The 19175-nt window shown below is 38.3% G+C and overlaps 1 protein-coding gene across 1 annotated transcript in view; it reads left to right on the plus strand.

Moving 5' to 3' along the window:
- The window catches only part of LOC125240236 (transcription factor SUM-1), a 44446-nt gene that overhangs the window by 24819 nt on the left and 452 nt on the right, over positions 1-19175 (plus strand). Inside the window, exons 2-3 of the mRNA XM_048148065.1 lie at positions 3148-3279; positions 18212-18305. Coding sequence (XP_048004022.1) covers positions 3148-3279; positions 18212-18305 — 226 coding nt within the window. The remainder of the gene's footprint in view (positions 1-3147; positions 3280-18211; positions 18306-19175) is intronic.

Below are 19175 nucleotides of genomic sequence, written 5' to 3' on the forward strand. Positions count from 1 at the left end.
TTTCCGAAAATATTAATATTATCAAAAAACAATCTTAGTAAACCCTTATTAATTTTTAAATACCTATCCAACAATATATCACACGTTGGGGTTGGAATGAAAAAAAATATCAGCCCCCACTTTACATGTAGGGGGGGTACCCTAATAAAACATTTTTTTCCATTTTTTATTTTTGCACTTTGTTGGCGTGATTGATATACATATTGGTACCAAATTTCAGCTTTCTAGTGCTTACGGTTACTGAGATTATCCGCGGACGGACGGACGGACGGACGGACGGACGGACGGACGGACGGACAGACAGACATGGCGAAACTATAAGGGTTCCTAGTTGACTACGGAACCCTAAAAAAGCATGAGTATCAGTACTAGACAAAGGATTGAGTATTATAGAGAGTTACTGTGAAAGTAAAATGTGTTTTCACAGTGCATAGACTGCCATCCCTCGACACTGGCTTAAAACTTTTGAACCTCAGTTTTGACAATTTGGTCCATATTCTTAGCTTGATATGTGTTAAAATGTCAAATATTTTTACTAGCGCCATCTAGCCGAGCGTTCCCCAAAGGTGTAACGCCATCTAGGCCACCGTACCTTTTTCATTATGGTTTTGAGGTGCGTTTTTTTCTTAGACTTTATCCGTCTAGTTACATATGTCTTTGGTATTAGCTATGCAACTAAATTTACAATTTATTGTACAAGTGCTAATCTATTTCCTCGCAATAAAGTACATGAACTACGACGGATTTATTCTCCATAACATTTAACGGCTACAAAACGGTACAAGCATTAAGGGGACAGGGGAAAACGATTGTCCATACAAACGTTAGCCCCCATTTTCCTTTCTACAGTACTAGTACAGTGCTGTATAACGTCGTACAATTTAAATAGTTCAATACGCTACAACTGCGGAAAAAAGTCGTGTCGTGTAAAGATTCAACGAAATTTCTTTAATTTTTTACTATTTTAAAAAATATGCGAAAAATAGTACATTACGATACGATACAAGTGCGTAAAAAGTGAAGTTTTTCGCACGTGTATCGTACGAAGTTTTTCAGTACAGATGGCCCTCCGAAGTTTCGATCTGACAAGAAATAAAACTCATTTCGCATTAGTGCGTAAAAAATGCGCATGAGTACAATCCAGGTCTCTTTAAAGCAAGAGTAAATAGGTATCTCTTTGGTAAGCGTGCTCCACCGTAGACCGCGTCATCACTTACCATCAGTAGGCCTAGCACATGATTGCCGCGAGAGTATGTCGCCGCGAGATAGATGACACGTCTTCTTCTAACTGTATGAATGACATAAGGACGGGTAGCCTATCTCGCGGCGACATACTCTCGCGGCAATCATGTGCTAACCCTGCTGGTGTGATCGTGGTCAAACGTCTACCTATTCAAACTTTTAAAAAATGCAGAGAGGAAAAATAGGAGATACATTGTATGAAAAACCGGTTTCTACTCCACAATCTCCTCGTACAAAACGGTAAGCACGTAAAATAAAAATAAATTGTCGCCCTTTGAGTGAAGTCATAAATTAACTTTTATGTGGAATTAAGATGTGTCCCATATATTTGTGAGTTTATCTGTGTTTCTATAAATATGACTGTCTACTAAGTCTTTTTAACGGTTTATGAGTCAGTGGTTAGATGTAGTTTTCTCGGTATCTAGGAGTTTTGCATATGATATTGTTTGTTCCAAGTTTTATTCTAGAATGTGTTATTGAATGAAAACAATTATTTTATGAAGCATTTTATTTTGATCCGTTTCGCCTTGAAAAATGGGGCGAATCGGATATTTTTAATGCTTTTGTATTTTAATTGTTAAAATTTAATTAAAGGTCTGATATTTGTTTTGACTACTTGATTCAATAAATCGATAACCGTTGTATCCAAAAAACATTAATAAACGACATATCGCTTTGAAATGTCGTTTTTATGTCAAAAAACCGGCCAAGAGCGTGTCGGGCCAGGCTCAGTGTAGGGTTCCGTAGTTTTTCGTATTTTCCTCAAAAACTACTGAACCTATCAAGTTCAAAACAATTTTCCTAGAAAGTCCTTATAAAGTTCTACTTTTGTGATTTTTTTCATATTTTTTAAACATATGGTTCAAAAGTTAGAGGGGGGGGGACGCACTTTTTTTTCCTTTAGGAGCGATTATTTCCGAAAATATTAATATTATCAAAAAACGATTTGAGTAAACCCTTATTCATTTTTAAATACCTATCCAACAATATATCACACGTTGGGGTTAGAAAGAAAAAAATATCAGCCCCCACTTTACATGTAGGGGGGGTACCCTAATAGTTTTATTTAAATTAACTTTAAAAAAAATTTTTTTTTTTAAATGTTTATTTTTTTCCATTTTTTATTTTTGCACTTTGTTGGCGTGATTGATATACATATTGGTACCAAATTTCAGCTTTCTAGTGCTTACGGTTACTGAGATTATCCGCGGACGGACGGACGGACGGACGGACGGACGGACGGACGGACGGACGGACGGACGGACGGACGGACGGACGGACGGACGGACGGACGGACAGAGACAGACATGGCGAAACTATAAGGGTTCCTAGTTGACTACGGAACCCTAATAAAAACGACATTTCAAACTGAGGCGAATCGGATCAATTTTGGGTTAATGTCAAATTAACCCAAAATTGATCCGATTCGCCTCAGTCTAACCTACTTAAAAAACATCTTGTATACTTAATTTGACCGAATCCGCAACTCCACGCTCAAAAACACACATTACAGATGTAGGGGTTAAGACCGCCAAACTGAAATTGGACTGGGCAAGCCATGTCTGCCGTATGCACCCACAGAGGTGGGCTAAAATAGCCACGGTTATGGGTGCCGCAAGACGGGCGGGGATCTGGCAGGCCCAGGCGGAGATGGCGCCCGTTTCTCGAAAGGTACAAGCCTTGTATTACAAGTGTGTTTCCATGACAACCCATACGATTTGATAGTTCGCGCACAAGGCTTGTACCTTTCGAGAAACGGGCCCCTGGGCGTGTATCTCAGCGACTGGCCGGAGATCGCTCATAACCGGGGCGAGTGGAGATTGAAAGGGGAGGCCTTTGCCTAGCAGTGGGACTGTGGGACACGGTATAGACTTTAGATACTTAATTGATTTTTCTTTGTCCCAGGTAAATGCTGCCTTCGAAGAGCTTCGAATTCGTGCGAGAGCCGGCAGTGGGAGGTTACCGAAACTGGAAATACTGAGGGCCGCCATACAGCATATAGAGAGGTTGCAAGCCGCCTTGAGAGCTGCCGCAGCGGTAAGCATTATTTAGGGATCACTCGTGTGTCTGTCTGTCGGTCTGTCACAGCCAATTTTTCCGAAACTAACAAACCGATTAACTTGAAATTTGTCACACATATGTACACCTGTGACCCAAAGACGAACATGTAATTTAAATTAAGAAAATTCAATTACAGCCCGGGCCACTTTTGGGGGGTAAAAGTGAAAATTAAAAATCAAAGTTTCTAGAACTATATTGTGTAACTTTTTATAATCATTTCAAAAATATTTTTATTAATATTTTTTAGTAAATTAATTTTAAGTAATTTAAGAAAATAGGCAAAAAATCCACTCACTTTTATCAATTTTAAAGCAGAAAAATGACTATATTCAAGGTCAAATTACTTTATCCACTGGTGGATAAAATGCGTTTTTACCCGCTGGTATTAAAGGACAAAACACGTGTTTCCGAGCTAGTGAGGGGAAAAACTGTTTGTTTTGCGCACTCCCGCATACCTAAGCGTAGTTAGTAGTAGCGTCATTCGTGTTTACTAATATTCTTAGTTGGCACTAAACTATTGGCTCCCATTACGCACTAAACGAAGTTGACGCGTACATTCCCTGTAATCTATGAGGCCAGGAATAAGGCCAGCCTTACACGATCTTAAAATTAATAATCTATATAAAATTCAGTCTGTCCTCACACACTCTTATTTTCTAAGATTATGATTTTTTTTTAAGTACTAACGCTACTACCTATAAACTGAAATAGATACCACTAAAGAAAAAGCGATCAAGCCCTCTGGTGGCGAAGCCGGGAATCGAACCGGGTCTCCAGCTAACGCGGCTGACGTGTTCGACCGCTACACCACCCCGACCGCCGAGGTACCCGTCGAAATTTCTCTAGTGTATGCTATCTCTGAAGGCTAGGCGCCTTTGACCAACTCTAAGGGCGAGCAATTTGTGCTTGCACTTCCTATATGAATCCTTTTGCAGTATTACGATATAGCGAGAGAGATGGTGCTGCCATCTATCGATGTAGGGAACAAATAAAATTATTTTATTAAATATTTTACTAACGCTACTATTATACTATTTGAAATAAATGTCATATACAAGGAAAAAGTGCGTCCAAGCCATCATCCTCCGTTTACCGGACTTATGCCTAAACTGGTCGGCCATTGGGTCACGAAGACAATGGTCGACAATTCCAAATAATTGACAAAATCTGAAGGCTCGTGGTGCTGTCTGCCATCCCTGAGGTAGAACAGTATGGTTCGACCTCCTAGTTTCTAGTTCGGGACCCGATGGCCGAGTGGTGTAGGCATCCGTCCGGTAAACGAAGGACATTAGTTCGATTCCAGCTCGGGACACTTGAGGCCTTGCCTTGCCTTGAAGTCAATTGAAGGCCTTGGTCACTTTTTACAAGCTTTTATTCTACTTGCCTTGTTAGTATGTTAGTTTGGGTCAAAACGTAGAAGCTAAATTTGACCCACTTAACGGTTTCCGATTGAGCTGATATTTTGCACACATATGTAAAGCACGTGACAATGCAATATTATGGTATCATGGAGCTGATCTGATGATGGGGCAGAAAGGTAGTCTTAGGAACTAACTAACTAATAGTAAAGGGTTTTTAGAAACGTCTCGGAGAGCAGTAGATGACTGTTGAAAGAAAGGTACAGTCGGCGATAAAAGCTTGTGCCAAAAATTAAATTTTTGCAAAAAACACTTATTCTTTATTATGACATTTCTTTCAAATCCAGACTATGAGTAAGACTGTGTGAGGAGCGCCTAAGAGCATTTCTAATAATCTCGGCCGCCAGGAATAACGCGTCGAATTAATTAGTCCCGATATAAGTTGTATTAATGTCGTTTCCAAGATGGCGTCGATTCGCGCCGTCTGGCTTGTCAAAACGGTTGGCCGCTTATTGATGAAATGGCGAGGGTTCCGTGTGTTGAGAAATTAGTTTATTTTATTTTTAAGCCCCGACGCAAAAACGATGGGGTGTTATAAGTTTGACGTGTCTGTCTGTCTGTTTGTCTGTCTGTTTGGCTGTCTGTCTGTAGGGGAAGGTGAGGTAATACGATCCCTGGAGGTCAAACGATCCCCCGCCCTAAATCAGAGACAACTAGTGCCATCTATCCAAATGCGCTTTAAACATGTTCCCCGCGCCTGAGCCAGTCACCTCTCCAAGTGTCATGGCGGTGCGAGAGCTCGGCGTGATTTTATTAAAAAATAATCAAAAAGTGTGGCTCTGATTTAAGATAAGCCTGTTTTTGAACTTTCATTACTTTATTCATGTTCGTATTTATTGAAATATTGTGTTATTTGAGGGTATTAATATCGGTTAGCTAATATTTAAGCCATGTTCGATCACCGCACGCGTTATTTGAAGGTTATAATTTGATCGATATCTAGAAATTTGGTGTTTGGGGCAAAACGATGCCTTTCTATGTGTTTAAAATGATCCCTGGAATCATTTTACCCCATTAGTATTTGTTGTTTTTACAGATCATGCCGCGAATTTATATACGCAAAAGTAATCGCCTAAATTGGCTTGAAGAACAAAATGCAGAAGGCATTAGATGCCGTCAGAGATGGCATGCCTTACAAAACTGCAAGTAGAGTTTAAGGTCCCGGTGATGGCTTTAAAAAAAAGAGCCAAAGGTAAAAATAAAATAGCTGTAGGCTCCGCTAAAAAGCTAGGTCGCAAACAAACTGTGTTTAACTTAGAACAAGAACAGGAACTGGTTGATTACATTAAGGACATGGAGTCTAGAATGTACGGACTGACCACACAGGATGTTTTAAGCTTAGCTCACGAACTGGCAGAAATAATTGACCTCATCCATTTTCTGAAGAAAAAGGAAAAGTTGGACTTGAATGGCTTCGTTGATTTAGTTTAGACGTAGACATCCGGACATTACGATGCGTGCCCCAGAATCGATGTCTTCTGCCCGGGCGCGAGCCTTTAATAAGGCCTGTGGTGGACAAATTTTTTTCGACTTTCGCAAATGTGCAAGCAAAACATTATTTTCCACCCCATCGGATATTTAATGTTGACGAGACGAGTATATGCACTGTCCCAACAAAAAACTCGAGAGTGTTTGCACAAACGGGCCGTAATAAAATGCCGGGCCGTAATAAATAAAGGGCCGGGTTTAAAATGATCCCTGGGATTATTTTACCCCTACCCCAGGGATCATTTTATACAAGGGTGTGTATAAAATGATCCTTTACTAAACTTTATCAAAAACCTCTAATACTATAAAAATACACACATATAATAAAAAACAAGTGTGCAGTTACAACGTCAAGTAAGTTTACTACCTACAACAATAGAAATCTTGCGGTTTTTGTCTTCAGCTTTAGCCACAGTTAAGTTTTTCCCTTAAGGGAATCATTATACCTCACCTTCCCCTATTTGTGTCTGTCTGTGGCATCGTAGCCCCGAACGGATCAACCGATTTTGATTTCGTTTTTTTTGTTGCTGAATTAATCGGGAGTGTTCTTAGCCATGTTTCATGAAAATCGGTCGCGGTCAGGGGTTTTTTCAAATTTTAATTTTGTGGCGTAGGCGAGAGGCTGGCAACCTGTCACTGCAATGTCACAATTTCGTTTTATTTCAACCCCTTTTTGCCAAGAGTGGCACTGAAACTTGAGTGGTTCATGTGCCCTGCCTACCCCTTTATGGGATACAGGCGTGATTGTATGTTGTATGTATGTTGTTAATTTTGTGGTTAGGTTATGTAAGTAAGGATATTTTCAATCCACTAAAAATATAGAAACTTTATAAACCATTCATCTAGTGACAGATCAAAATAGACGACGCATATGCACATAATGCATTAAATCTACTCCGATCATCTTCACAACCTCGTATCTCACCCTAAACTTAACCCTAATTTCAACCTTACAACTAGGTTAAATAGAGTTTAGTTTAGAGTACATGTTGTGAGTGGTGTGCGAGCACAGACCACCTCAACTAGACAGCGCATTAAAACTTTTTTATGCAAATGCTTATACCTACTCCTTATCCTGCTTCATTATCAATTTTACACGTATTTACGTATTTAACACGTGTAATCCGACGGAAAAATACTATAGGATAATCTCAACTACAGTGAAGTCAACAGTGGTGTACCTAACTTATGTGGAACTGCATGTGTTTGTGGCTTATCTAATTCGGTCGAGGCGCGAGTATAATATGTGTCAATCTTTCCCATCATCATCCTCCTTGATGAGTTATCCTGGCATTGGCCGCGGCTCATGAGAGCTTCCGGTTTGACAACTAATCCCATCATTTGGAGCTCACTCCATCGTAGGCCACGTCTTTGCCTTTGGCTAGTCTGTGGCCATGGGTAAACCTATTTAAGAGCGAGTGCTATCTGACCTTCCAAACCCAAGGGTAACTATTAGGCCTTATTGGGATGATATTTCGCGCAAAAGTTCCGAAATACTCATGGGTAGGTACGAGCACTTCCTTGAAAGTCGTACGCTCTTACCGCTAACGTAGCTCTTAGCGTTTCGTTAAGACGATACAGGAGCAAAAATGCTAAAATGGAAAGGAGCCCCCCTTTCAATTTGGGAATTTTAGTTAAATATACTAGTGTTATTAACTAGATTTATCGAAAAAAAATTATCCATTCAAAACAACTCAGTTAAAAGATATGGCGAAAAAATCTTTAAAATTGAAGTTCCACTCTCGACTGTTTCCTCCTTCAAAACTTAATCAATCGTAACGAAATTTAAGAATCTGAATAACAATGAAATAATCTGTGTCGGACCGTTTAGTTTATTTGGCTATTTGTTACCAATTTTGAGTATCACACCTTTTTTGCGCCATAATGAAAAAGGCCGTTTTTGGAAATTTTTGATGGGCTCTAGAGTCTTTAAAAATAGGAATATCAAAAAAATCAAAACGGTCTGACACAGATAATAATAATAATAATAATCTGTGTTGCCCTGGCGGGTGTTGCCTCTGCGTGTGTCCCATGATATGGGCAAGGGCAACATCCGCTCGGTGTACCCCTTACATTTCATTAAAGTGTCGAAAGGGCCTCTACGCGTTGGCTTCGGCCCCGCGCACGCCTCCCAAAGGTCCGGAATACCATTGTTCCGTGATGGGAAAGACATAATAATAATCTGTGTTGAAAAAATCATTGCTCTATCTTCAAAAACCAGGGAGGAAACAGTAGAGAGCGTTTGTATGGAGAATTGACCCGTACTGTATCGTCTTAGCTGTATGCGGTGTCTATGTGTGCGAGGTCGGGAAGCGTATCTATTTCTGCGCAGGAGTCGTGTAGCAATAAATAATGCGCGGACTTGGATTAATGGCGATTTAACCCGCGACACGGGCTCTGTCCGCGATGCTATCATGGGTGGTGACTCTGGTGAAGTTTAGAAACGTCTTAAGAGACTGTGTTCTTGTTACGTCGTTTTGGTGGCGGGCTACTGAGATTCATAGAATGAAACTTTTGCTCTTGAACAGAACCACAGTGCCATATAACGTGTATTTTTATACTTAGTAACATTTAGTATATGAAAGTTAGAAACGTATTTTTTTCCTGTGAGTCTTAACTTTATTCACATTCACTTTATTTTGTGTCTTAAACAAAGCGGATTTTTTTTTAGAATTAAAGATTAATGTATAAGAATGATAGGGCTGGCAACGCGCATAAAACTCCCTGGTATTGCAGGCATCCATACGCTACGTAATCTTAATGCCTACTTAGCATCACAGTGGCCACATTCTTGTTTGGCACTGACGTAGATAAAAAAACCGGCCAAGAGCGTGTCGGGCCACGCTCAGTGTAGGGTTCCGTAGTTTTCCGTTTTTTTCTCAAAAACTACTGAACCTATCAAGTTCAAAATAATTTTCCTAGGAAGTCCTTATAAAGTTCTACTTTTGTGATTTTTTTCATATTTTTTAAACATATGGTTCAAAAGTTAGAGGGGGGGGGACGCACTTTTTTTTCCTTTAGGAGCGATTATTTCAGAAAATATTAATATTATCAAAAAACAATCTTAGCAAACCCTTATTCATTTTTAAATACCTATCCAACAATATATCCGCCGGCAACCCTGGCCAAGCAAACATTAAGAATGGAGCTATGTCGATTTTTAACTGAAAAAAAACTGGAATACATACGTTTCGAATAAAGGATTTGGCAGAAAACATCCGAAGAGGTACGCACGTTGGAACAACACTCCTAAACAGCAAACTAGTACGCAAGACCCGTATCACAGCATCTTCATTACTGGTGAGACTAAACATTTTTTTGACAGTTTGCTTTAAAATTTAAAATATTTCACAAATTGCGAGAACACAACGGCATTAAAACAATACCACGCCGGTCATTGACGATTCTGAATCAGTGACAGTGACAGTGACGTGACACTGACATTCACGCGGAATACCAACTGCATGGCTTAATTGGTGTTGCCATAACAGAAAATTACTGAGACGCTAACAGGTTTGACATAACGTCACTGCTACCAACATTATTTAGGGTGCGTTCAGTGACTGAAAACTTGTTTGAACTATTGACCACCACAGAGTGCGTGTGCATATATTAAAATAAAATTATAAAAATACGTACCTACAACACACCGATAATGGCACCGAAGGAAACAAAGCTATATATAAAATGTACGACATGCCGAAAAACATATGATACTGCTATTATGAAAATTCCTGCAAAAACATTCCGTCAAATGACAAAAGAAGAAAAAAGCGTTTGGAAATGCCCCCTCTGTATTCCAGCTGGTACGCCAACAACGGGTAATATTTCAAAAAAAAAATCTACAAGTTCTGTAAACCCAATAGAATCTGACAATGTCACAAAACGCAAACCTACCAAACTGGCACAGTCTAAAGTTCCACAATCGCACAATACATCAGGGTCATCAACATCAGAGGCAGATGAACAGGACCTCTTTCCTGGCTCGGAACCCGAAAGTTCAGCGATAGATGGCGACACTCATCGCAGTTTACCAAATATTTCAATAATGGATAATGTGATGATTGCTGATTTAAAACACGAAGTTAGTAGTTTAACCGTACAGCTTGCCAGCGCGCACGAGGAAATTGACAGACTAAATAGTGAAACTTCAGTTCTAAAAAAAAACAGTAGACGAGTACAAAAAAAAATTAGAAATGTATAAAAAAGTTACAACCGGAAACGTGCCTCGTGTTGCAACCCCTCACAAAATAAATATAAGCAAACAAAAACCTTCTATAGTAATACAGAAAAACTTAAAAATGACCAAATCAACTATTCAGGTGCCACAAGAAAGTACTACATGCCAAACTATGTCATCTGTAAACATGACAATACAAGAACCTAGCAACGAAATACATCCAACACTGAATCAAGAAGTCAACTCAAATCTTGACAAGGAGCTGTCTACCAAGCCACTCCCACCACAAGTGCCAAATAGTCCACCAGAAAATGAGCAGACGACAAAAATTGGTAATAGTATTTATATAGTGGGAGATCAACAGGCAAGAAATCTACCTGCGCTGATATTACGCGAAAGGGCAAAGTATAAAACCCCGCAACAATACAATGTAATAGGCTATACATACACGGACGCTACACTAGAATACATTATGAAACAGTCACAAATTATGGAAAATAATTTTGGCAAGAATGACTGGGTGGTCCTGTGTATGGGTGCCAATGAATGCAACCCCACTAAGTATTTTGCAGAACTTAGTGTCTTATTGACAAAATTAAGTTCACCAAGAATTATTTTATGTAGCACTGAAGAAAATTATCATTTAAATACAAGCAAATTGAATTACAGCATGTCAACGCTGGCACAGTTATTTGCGAACTGCAACTACTTAGACACAAGGGAAAAAATGAATAACTATAATGCCCAGACAAACAAAAAACGACAGGTATCATTGATAAATAAAGAGATAGATATTGATGACTATGACAAACATTACACCGTAAATAACTCATCGAATAACAAAGGTCTTCTACAGCAAATCCGTGAAGAATATAGATGCTCACTAAATAGGCCGAGTAACAAAATAACAAAGAAAAAGATGGACAAGCAAACAAAATAACAAATTACTTTAAAGTAGTAGAAAAACAATCTTATTCAACAAGTGTGAGTCTCAACATAAATGAATCATCAACCAATCTCCACTGTAACAGTCAAACTAAGTTTTTTCGTACGTAAACATATGTTCATTCTCCACCAGAATATATCTGGATTAATAAACAAAAGCGATGAACTCACGTTAAATCTGAATGAACTGGAGAACCAACAAAGACCCATTGACGTGATCTGCATCACCGAGCATAACATGACCACCGACATCGAAAAATACCTCACGATTCCCGATTTCTGCCTAGCGACCAGTTTCTGCAGAAATAAGAAGCGGGGTGGAGCCTGCATCCTAGTAAGGAATGGACACCGATATAAAGTTTTAAATAATATTAAAAATCTTTCAATCAGATGTGTAATAGAGTGTTGCGCTATAGAACTTTACGAGCAAAACTTAATTGTTGTATGTGTATATAGGGTACCAGGCTCTGACTTGAGCATGTTCCACGACCGCCTTGAAAGCATACTCAACTTTACATGTGATATTAAAAACAATAAAAAAGTCGTTATAAATGGGGATTTTAACATAGATACATTAAAAAACACATCAAAAAGCCACGAATTCTTACACCATCTTTTAAGTCGAAATTTAAAACTTGAAATTAAACAACCAACAAGGTTATGTAGCGGAACCTGCATAGATAATTTCGCACATAACATAAAGGGGTCTCAGGGAGAAGTCGTGGAATTGGCTCTATCGGATCATGCCGCCCAAATCTTAAAGTGTCCTGTAAAGAAAATATGTCTGATTAAGTCTTGGCGTGTCACGCGCCGTTGCTATAGTCAAGAAAATCTTGAAAAGTTCAGTAGACATCTAAAAAGCATTACATTTGACGATGTGAAAAATTGTAATCATGTAAACTCTGCATATGATTCCTTCTTAAATACCTTTAAACTATTATACGATCTATGTTTTCCGTACCTTAGCTTCAAAAAAAAGGTGAATGCAAAACCAAAGTGGATGTCAAAAGGAATCCAATTATGTTGCAAAAAGAAAAGACAAATGCTATGGTCTTACCGATCTAGTGGAAAAAACGAAAAAGCAAGGTCACTACATATTTTAAGGTCGTACAGTGCCAGACTCAAAAGAGTTATTAAGCTTACTCAAAAATCTCAAAATGACTTCTATGTAAAAACCTCGAGAAACAAGTCAAAAGCTACGTGGCAAATTATAAATAAATGTAAAAGTAATTTACCACCAGAGCCAATACATCAACTAATAGTAGACAATGAACAGATAACAGACCCAACTAATATTGCAAAAGCATTTAACGACTACTTCATTGATGAAATACAAAACAATGTTTATGCTTCCCAACAATACAATCACAATATAACTAGTAATCCATATACTATCTTCCTTGCTCCGACTTCGCCTAATGACGTTTTAAACGCTATTAAAAACTTAAAAAACAGTCATAGCGTTGGTTTTGATGGTATAAGCACCAAGGTAGTTAAATATGTGGCTGCATCCATTTCCTTACCATTAAGTCACATAATTAATCTTAGTTTTACTACTGGCGTATTTCCAAATAAGCTTAAAATAGGAGTTGTAAAACCCTTGCATAAGAAAGGGTGCAAACAAAATGTGCAAAACTACCGACCAATAACGTTGTTACCTATATTTGCTAAAGTGTTTGAGAAAATTATTTACAACAAAATTTATACATTTCTTGATAAATACAAAATATTAATAGAAGAACAGAAAGGATTTAGGAAAAATAACACCACTAACATGGCAATATATGACTTGGTCAGCAAAATTTATACCAATCTGGACTCAAGAAATCCGTCATGCGCCATATTTATGGACATGACGAAAGCATTTGATCACGTCGATCATAATACGCTATTAAAAAAATTAGAATACTATGGTATCCGAGGAAATGCATACTATTTATTAAAATCTTACCTAGATGACAGACAACAATACACAGAATTAACGCAAATTTGTACCTCCTCCAGAGAAGAAAAGACATATAAATCAGAACGTAGACACGTAAAATATGGAGTGCCTCAGGGAGTGTACTAGGACCTCTGTTGTTCTTGATTTACATCAATGACATCGTAAAAAGTAGCCAATACCCAATGATACTCTTTGCTGACGATAGCACAGTTTTTATAGAACTTGAAACTAATACAAATTATGAACAAAATGTTAATTCTACCATTACAAATATAATAAGCTGGCTAGACCACAATAATTTAAAAATAAATATTAGTAAAACTAATGTTATGCAGTTCACTCAGAGAAAAGCTGTGCCAAAATTAGACGTGGTGTATAACGGAGAGATAATAACTAAAACTTCTGTCACCAAATTTCTAGGTATATTCATTGATAGCAACATGTCTTGGGAGGCACACTCCTTAGAAATATGTAAAAGGCTATACACATTCTCATATGCGTTAGGTAAATTAGCGAAGATCTCTGACCAGAAAACCGTATTGACGGCCTATCATGGATTTGTCAGCTCTAACTTACGCTTTGGTGTCATATTCTGGGGCAACTCAACCTATAAAGATCAGATGTTTAAAGCCCAAAAGCGCTGTATTAGAGCTATTTATAATCTTAATCAACTGGAGAGCTGCCAACCGTATTTTAAGTCTAAAAAGATTCTCACGCTACCTTGTCTGTACATTTATGAATGCTGTAGTTTTGTAAAAAATAATCCATCTTTATTTAAAATGACTGAGCCCAATCCTATGGGTAATTTACGACCCAGGGAGCCGATGATTGCTATAAAGAGATATCAAACGGCATTAATGGGCCACAGTATATGTGTCATGGCACCTAAACTGTACAACAAGCTACCCGTTGAAATAAAAGATGCCAATTTAAATAAATTTAAGTCTTTGTTAACAAAAATGTTAGTAAATAAATGTTATTATAGTACTAAGGAATATCTCAATGATTCATTTGAAACTGAGTGAATGGTTTTAATAATCTTATTTTTTATTGACATAGTTCCTATTAAATTAATTCAATGCCGTAATCAATGTTCCTAATTTTACTTTAAATATTATTTTAATTCTATTGCATGTTTTGTAAATATTACTTTAAGATATTATGTTAAGACTTATTTTATAAGGAATTAATTGTGCATGCCATGAACGGCAGATTTTAGAGGACACTTCTTTTGTTTTAACACCCAATTGTACTTACGTACCTAAAATCGTGCAAAATAAATATCATTTATCATTTATCATCATTTATCATTTAATATATCACACGTTGGGGTTGGAATGAAAAAAAATATCAGCCCCCACTTTACATGTAGGGGGGGTACCCTAATAAAACATTTTTTTCCACTTTTTGTTTTCGCACTTTGTTGGCGTGATTGATATACATATTGGTACCAAATTTCAGCTTTCTAGTGCTAACGGTTACTGAGATTATCCGCGGACGGACGGACGGACGGACGGACGGACGGACGGACGGACGGACGGACGGACGGACGGACAGACAGACATGGCGAAACTATAAGGGTTCCTAGTTGACTACGGAACCCTAAAAACCGGTCAAGTGCGAGTCGGACTCGCCCACCGAGGGTTCCGTACAAACTTTCAAACTCTCCAGTTAAAATAATCTCATGTTTTCACATAACTCTAACAACTTGACTAGAAGACAAAAGTATAGGTACTAATGAGTATTATTGTGTATAGCGCCATCTCTCGGTGAATTCGCTAACTAATTTGCGCGACCATAGTATGTTGGTTTTTCAGGGATTATTCTTTATAATGTTAACCGATTTAAACAATTTTTACTTTATTGGAAAGAAGATGATTTACGTAACATCTCGTATTAATTTGAAGTACTATATACATCCGCAAAGGTGGGTAAATTAAAAGTAAAAATCTGAAAAGTTTTTTGTGGATTAAAAAAAAAGTTTTCAAGATACAAACACGATTATATTTTTCCTGTAATATTTAGCATAAAACCAATGTTTCCTACAACTTTCATAATTTTTCTTTGGTAAACTTCGAAGATAAGGGGGGGGAACGGTATTTTTGTTTACATTTTCCTTCAAAATTCTTTTTTTTTTCCACAATAAAAAAATTATAAAAAATAGTTTATTTACGTTCAATTTGCGCTCTTTCTAACGATACCCCACTTGACCTAGTAACTTGAAATTTACAGTTTGCCCCCCTTTCATTTTGGCCATTTTCTACAATTAAAATTAATAAATTTAAAAAAATTATACCTTCTATTTGTAGAGGTTCACAATGTTCACAACTATTCCAAATTTCAAGTTGATAGCACTAGTAGTTCTCGAGATATTTAGGAATGTGACGGACGGACAGACAGACGGACAGAGTCGCACCATAAGGGTTCCTGTTGTACCTTTTTGGTACGGAACCCTAAAAACAAGATCATTTAAAATTAAATCGATTTTTGCTCCTAACAATAATAATAAAAATTTTATCGTTCATAAAATATCTACAACCTACTATTTATGTGAGAAATCGACATCACCGATCAAATAAATCAAGACGTTTTCTTCAACAAACTCTATACATTATCCATTCTAATATTATAAATGGGAAAGTGTGTGTGTCTGTTTGTTTGTCCGTCTTTCACGGCAAAGCGGAGCGACGAATTGACGTGATTTTTTAAGTGGAGATAGTTGAAGGGATGGAGAGTGACATAGGCTACTTTTTGTCTCTTTCTAACACGAGCGAAGCCGCGGGCAAAAGCTAGTGATTTATAATTCGAAGTTAAGAGCGAATAAGTAGGTACTCGAATAAACGCATTACAAAAATATAGCTTTTTCAGAAAATGACCTAAAACGCGGCGTTTCAAATTTTCAATCTTTTATGCTAAATTTTATAACGACGGCTGTTAAGTCCTTACGTAGCTGTACAGTACAGATGTGAATAGAAATCAACTTGGCCTATATTTAGCCCGCGGCGAAGGACAGATATGGCAAACTTCCATGCCGCAGGGATTTGTACGGAAGATATGCCAGATAGCATCTGTAAAGGGTTGAAATAACATTTTCAGTAGTAGTTACAAGGTGTTTGCGTTTCTAACCCGAGAGGTCGCGGTCGGGGGTTTTTTAAAAATTTTAATTACCTAGGGTAGGGTAGGGTAGGGTAGGGTCGGGGGTTTTTTACCTAGTGGACCTATTTTCATGAAACATGTCTAAGAACACTCCCGACTAATTCAGCTTTCAAACAAAAGAAAAAAAACGAGATTTAAATCGGTTCATCAGTTCGGGAGCTACGATGTCACAGACAGACGCACACACAAATAGACTGACAGACAGACAGACACGTCAAACTTATAACACCCCGTCGTTTTTGCTGTGCTCGCGCTTTAATATTAGAATCTTTCGTTTGCTCGGGTATCAATATTGGTACGAGTACGTGCGGTTAAACAACAACTTTGCCCCCTTGTAAAACAGATACCTATTGTTTTACAAGGGGGCAAAGTTGTGGTGTTCCTAAACCCTATGCTATGACAGAACAGAACTGTTATCAACACACACACAAACCGACACACCCAGACCGCACAAAAGACCGCATCCAAATAGCACTAGACCCTACTCATAGTGTTGTGTTACTTGTGTTCCTGCCGGTGAGTAAGGCTGCCAGAGCTCAACAAGGGTGTGGGGTGCTGACGACGGGAGGACTTACGGAACTAAATTTGTTCCGTCTATTGTCCTTTGAGTCGTCGGCAACCCAAACCCTCCTTTGAACTTGTACACTCCTTTTTGCTGTGTACTTATACTTAACACAGCAAAGGGGAGTGTACAAGTCTCTAATGGGGTGGCAACGCGCATGTGACACTCTTTGAGTTGCAGGCGTCCATAGGTTACGGTGACCGCTTTCCATCAGGCGGACCGTATGCTTGTTTGCCACCGACGTAGTATAAAAAAAAAACCGGCCAAGAGCGTGTCGGGCCACGCTCAGTGTAGGGTTCCGTAGTTTTCCATATTTTTCAAAAACTACTGAACCTATCAAGTTCAAAACAATTTTCCTAGAAAGTCTTTATAAAGTTCTACTTTTGTGATTTTTTTCATATTTTTTAAACATACGGTTCAAAAGTTAGAGGGGGGGACGCACTTTTTTTTCCTTTAGGAGCGATTATTTCCGAAAATACTAATATTATCAAAAAACCATCTTAGTAAACCCTTATTCATTTTTAAATACCTATCCAACAATATATCACACGTTGGGGTTGAAATGAAAAAAAATATCAGCCCCCACTTTACATGTAGGGGGGGTACCCTAATAAAACATTTTTTTCCATTTTTTATTTTTGCACTTTGTCGGCGTGATTGAAATACATATTGGTACCAAATTTCAGCTTTCTAGTGCTAACGGTTACTGAGATTATCCGCGGACGGACGGACGGACGGACGGACGGACGGACGGACGGACGGACGGACGGACGGACGGACGGACAGACAGACATGGCGAAACTATAAGGGTTCCTAGTTGACTACGGAACCCTAAAAAACTTCACAACTTGTCATTCGCCAGGTTTACTAAGGCAACTTTAACTCCCGACGCAAAAACGACGGAGTGTTATAAGTTTGACGTGTCTGTCTGTCTGTGTGTGTGTGTCTGTCTGTGGCATCGTATCTCCTGATCGGATGAACCGACTACGATTTAGTTTTTTTCTGAAAGCTGAATTAGTGCGTTTTCATATTATCCGATCCGATATCGGATGTAGGACCGATATCCCATACATTACAGGCGCCATCTTGGATTTTTTCCATTGAAATCCTTCCGACATCCGATATCGGATCGGATAATGTAAAAACGGACTGTTTGGTGGAAATTGGTGCACGGTATCAGGGGATTTTTTTTTTCAATTTTTTTTTGTTAACAGTTGGAGACAGAAGGCAAGGGCTACATGGAGCCAGTCGGTGACAGGAGTCCCGCCAGGGAACCCAACTTGGACCGGGAGAAACCTTTCCTTAACAGTACGTAAATTATGATATTTATGATACTAGTGCGGAAAAAAACAAATTCAAAAGGAGTCACGATATAATACATTACGACACAAGTGCGTAAAAAAGGAAGTTCGAACGACGTACGAATTTCCTTTTCGCACGTGTATCGTACGAAGTTTTTCAGTACAGATGAGCCTCCAAAGTTTCGACCTGGTATATAATGAACCACTTCTCGCACTAGTGCGTAAAAAAAACACCATCTGTACTGAAGAATTTAATACATTAATGAACGAAGGGAGTATTTTATTTTATTTTCCCCTCACTAGCTCGGAAACACGTGTTTTGTCCTTTAATACCAGCGGGTAAAAACGCATTTTATCCACTAGTGGGTAAAGTAATTTGACCTTGAATATAGTCAAATTAACTGCTTTAAAATTGATAAAAGTAGGTGAATCTAGTAATAAAGATGATTTACCACCGGTGGAACTACTGGAAGCAGTGATAAACGCATTTTTTGCGTTGTAGTTTCCTCGCTATAGTGAGGGGAAAAGTTTTGTGTTACACTCGGGTGCAAATGTATTTAACTTCTCGTGTGTTAAAAAACTCGCAAGTTCAGGATTCTATTCTCGAACCACTCGCTTCGCTCGTGGTTCAACTATAGAATCCTTTCACTTGCTCGTTTTTCAATTCCACACTCGGCGTTAAAATACAACTTTGCCCCCTTGTATAACAAATAACTATTTCTTTATTGGGGAAAAAAACAGACATAGGAAGGTCATACAGATAAGAAGATATTGGAATACACAATAATAGGTACAACCTACATCCTGAGACAATTCCCACTAAGATTTATAGCCTTTAGTTAAGAATGGCACTTTTGTCTGTATTGATAGCTGTATT

The sequence above is a fragment of the Leguminivora glycinivorella genome, chromosome 27 (assembly GCF_023078275.1).
Source record: "Leguminivora glycinivorella isolate SPB_JAAS2020 chromosome 27, LegGlyc_1.1, whole genome shotgun sequence".
Taxonomy (NCBI): domain Eukaryota; kingdom Metazoa; phylum Arthropoda; class Insecta; order Lepidoptera; family Tortricidae; genus Leguminivora; species Leguminivora glycinivorella.